General features: G+C 40.2%; 1 protein-coding gene across 1 annotated transcript; it reads left to right on the top strand.

Annotated features, from left to right (window-relative positions):
- The first annotated feature begins 641 nt into the window (after positions 1–641).
- LOC103129003 (olfactory receptor 1L8-like) lies at positions 642–1,574 on the top strand. The gene has a single exon (XM_007539946.1). It carries the CDS (start codon positions 642–644, stop codon positions 1,572–1,574), a length of 933 nt encoding a protein of 310 aa, XP_007540008.1.
- The last annotated feature ends 2,101 nt before the right edge of the window (positions 1,575–3,675 follow it).

The following is a 3,675-nucleotide window of genomic DNA, read 5'->3' as shown; positions in this document are numbered from 1 at the left end:
AAATCTCCGTCTTACCCTGTACTCTTGATTCACTAATGTGACTATATTTTACTTTATTAAATGTAGAACTAACTGATGATAGATTTTGAATAGCTGATAGATGACAGATAGATGAATATGGTATAGATATTAGAGAGATAGATGGTTGATAGATGGATGGATGATAGATGATAAATATCATAGATGATGCATAGATAGATGATGACATATATATATAGAAAGAAGGATAGATAGATAGATGGTAGATAATAAATACACAATAGTACATGCAAGAGATTAAAAATTCACAAAAAGGCTACCATAGCTTACTAACAGTAGACTTTGCAGAACAGTACTTATTACATAGTAAGTAATCAACATAAAATATTCCTTAATGTTTAATTTTAAATAATTATTGATATGTTTCAAGTTCCTTTTCAAAATCAATGTTTCCTCCAAGCCCATGATAACAAAACAAGAGCTTGAAAGGGAGAGCAGCAGTTAAGACAATGAAAGTGACAAACTTGCAAAGTGACCTAATTATGATCTCATGCATGGAAAGGAAGGTAGGGAGAAGCAGACTTGTTGGCATGTTTTTGAGTAGACTTGTACATATGGATGCTAACTTTAGAAGATTCCATATTTTAGCTGGATCCACAACAATGGACAAAGTCAACCAAAACAATACAGTCACAGAATTCATACTCCTGGGATTCTTCTCCCGACCTGAGGACCAGAAACCACTCTTCATCCTCTTCCTCACCATGTACCTCATCACCATAACAGGAAATCTGCTCATCATCCTGGCCATCTGTTCTGATCCTCACCTCCAAACCCCCATGTACTTCTTCCTGAGTTTCCTGTCCTTCACTGACATTTGCTTCAGCACAACCATTGTCCCCAAGATGCTGGTCAATTTCCTGTCAGATAAGAAGACCATCTCCTATGCTGGGTGTCTCACACAAATGTACTTCACTTATGCTTTGGCCAACATTGATAGCTGCCTCTTGGCAGTCATGGCCTTTGACCGATATGTGGCCATCTGTGACCCCTTCCACTATGTGACTATCATGAGCCACCGCCGCTGTATCCTGCTGGTGGCTTTTTCTGGTTTCCTTCCTCAGCTCCATTCACTCCTACATACACTTCTGCTAACTCCTCTCAACTTCTGTGGCTCTAATGTTATTGACCATTTCTTTTGTGACATCAACCCTCTGCTCAAATTATCCTGTTCCTCCACATATGTCAATGAAATTGTCATCATGATAGAATGCTCTGTTGTTCTGGTAACCCCCTTTCTGTGCATTGTTTTCTCTTACATACGAATCCTCATTGTGGTTCTCAAGGCCCCCTCAGTTTCTGGATTATGCAAAGCCTTCTCCACCTGTGGTTCCCACTTGACTGTGGTAACTCTCTTTTATGGCAGCATCTTCTATATTTATTTACAGCCTTTGTCCAGCTACACTATTAAAGCCCGTGTGGCCACTGTTGTCTACACAATTCTGACTTCCATGTTGAACCCTTTTATCTACAGTCTGAGAAATAAAGACATGAAGAGGAGTCTAGGGAAGCTGATGAGCAGGAGCAAATTGTAGCCAGAGACTCTGCTAGCGTGCTTAGGAATTTTTCTCCTTCTCTGTATTGTTCCTTCTTGTTACAACTAACACTGAAAAGTAGTAAATTAAACTAAATTCTATAATGGATGTTGAGTTTTAACCACTTATTCATTTTTATTTCATTATTTTAGTTTTTTAATATTTATTTACAAAATTACAGGTTAACTGGAATACAACTCCACATCATTCTCACCACCAGAGTTCTGACTCCCCAATCCCTCCATTGTAAACTACAGTAGTTCAGATAAGGTTGCAGACATTGATTAACTATAATCATCTACAACTGTCTATATTTGCATATGTTCACTTATTTTTTTAGGTCTTTTCTTCCTTTCCAAGACATGCATAAGCTTATTTCTACATCCACATCTTCTTTGCTTTTTCTTTTTCTCTCTCCTGGTCCTGATGGAGTTATAACCACTTCTTTATCTGAACAATTATTAACTTAGAGATTTTGTTAGAATTCAGTGATTACTCTACAGTCTACTAAAAATCATGGCTTCTGGTTTAGCATAAGTTTAATTATTTTTAACTAAATTTTTGTTAGTTACTTTTGATTCCCTTAAAATCCTTACTTTAAGTAAGTTCTATAATCGCTTCACAAGTTTCTAAATAGTCATTGATACTAATTTTTGCAGTAACACAGAAATAAAATCCTTAATTCTAAGGACCAGGCTATGGCACAACCAGTTAGTTGAGTACACCTGTTACCATGCATAAGGACCTAGGTTCAAGATCCCATCCCTACCAGCATGTGGGTGAATAAAATTAAGGGAAAACTTAAATTGTGGATGACAGTGTTTTGCAGAAAACTGAGAAATTTCATGTGGGACTATGTAATAGCTTGGTAGAGCATAGGTGAGCTCTCCCATCCTTGGATGGAGGTCTGGATAGACACCCCACTTGTTAGTCTCTCTCATCATAGAGGTGAGCCAAGAGGGAAAAAGTCTCCTGGAGTAAGCTTGCCTTGTTAATCTCTCAAGCCCACAGAAACCTCACTGCCTCTCTCCACTAACTGCAGGCCACATGTCTGCCTGCTTTAAGATTCATTTACTCAAAGTTCACCTCACCTTCTGATCACAGAGGAGAACACACCTTATCACACACTCCTAGCAGTGCCCTTTGATGTCCTTAATTTGCAGCAAAACTCGCTTATCTTCTCTCTATCTTGCCTTAACTGGTTCAACCCCTATTCTCCCCTCAAACACCTTTGGGTAATTAAATGCCTGCATCAGGAGACTAATTATCTTGACCTTTATGTATCTTATCAAATTCCTGTCATAACCAGCCCCCTACCATAGGGGCAAGCTGACCTTTAAGAAACCTGTAATTTCTGACATATTTGAATAATGTCCTTTGTTTGGTTTTTTATTTAAACTCATGTCCACCTGCCAATAAACAAGATTTGAGAGCACTTTGTGTCTCCCCAGTGTCTCTTGTCTGTCTTCGAGTCGTCCCTTGAACAAGCGAGAGAGAGCTGTTCAGTTTTGCCTTCCTGCTGGACCTCACCTCTCATGAACGCCAACAATTTCACATATGTACCAACAACTATGTATACTGTAAACCATGTAATTCCCCCAGTAAAAAAAAATTAAATAAAGAGTGTTCTGGACTCTGTAGTGAACAAAAGTTCAACTCTAAACATTGATTATTGTCGGTTGGGGCCAGGTGTCGGGCTGTGCCGCGGAGAAGAGAGAGAGGAGGTCCGGAGCAAGTGGGTACACAAATCTTTATTATTGGATCGGGGGGGTGGCTCAGGCCACGTGGGGTCAGCCGACAATGGCCGTCCCCACTACCTCACCACCAGGCAAGAGCAAGAGAGAGAGAGGGCACCGAGAGAGAGAGAGCCCGGGGGGGGGGGAAGTGGGAGAGCTTTTATTGGGCAACAACCAGGGGTGACATGTGGGGACAGGATTGGTTGAAAGGGGCACTGCTAGGATTTTTCGGGGAGTGGTAAAACCTGGGGGCGGAGACTGCATCAGAATAATTCCTCAGCATCATCTCCTCCTTTCCCTTTATATCTAAATGGACACAGTAAGGAAATATTCCATATGAAATATGGAATGGAGCAGGCTTAAAT

Source organism: Erinaceus europaeus, chromosome 10, assembly GCF_950295315.1.
Source record: "Erinaceus europaeus chromosome 10, mEriEur2.1, whole genome shotgun sequence".
Classification (NCBI taxonomy): Eukaryota; Metazoa; Chordata; class Mammalia; order Eulipotyphla; family Erinaceidae; genus Erinaceus; species Erinaceus europaeus.
The sequence above is the reverse complement of the archived record's forward strand: the minus strand, read 5'-3'. Positions and strand labels throughout refer to the sequence as shown.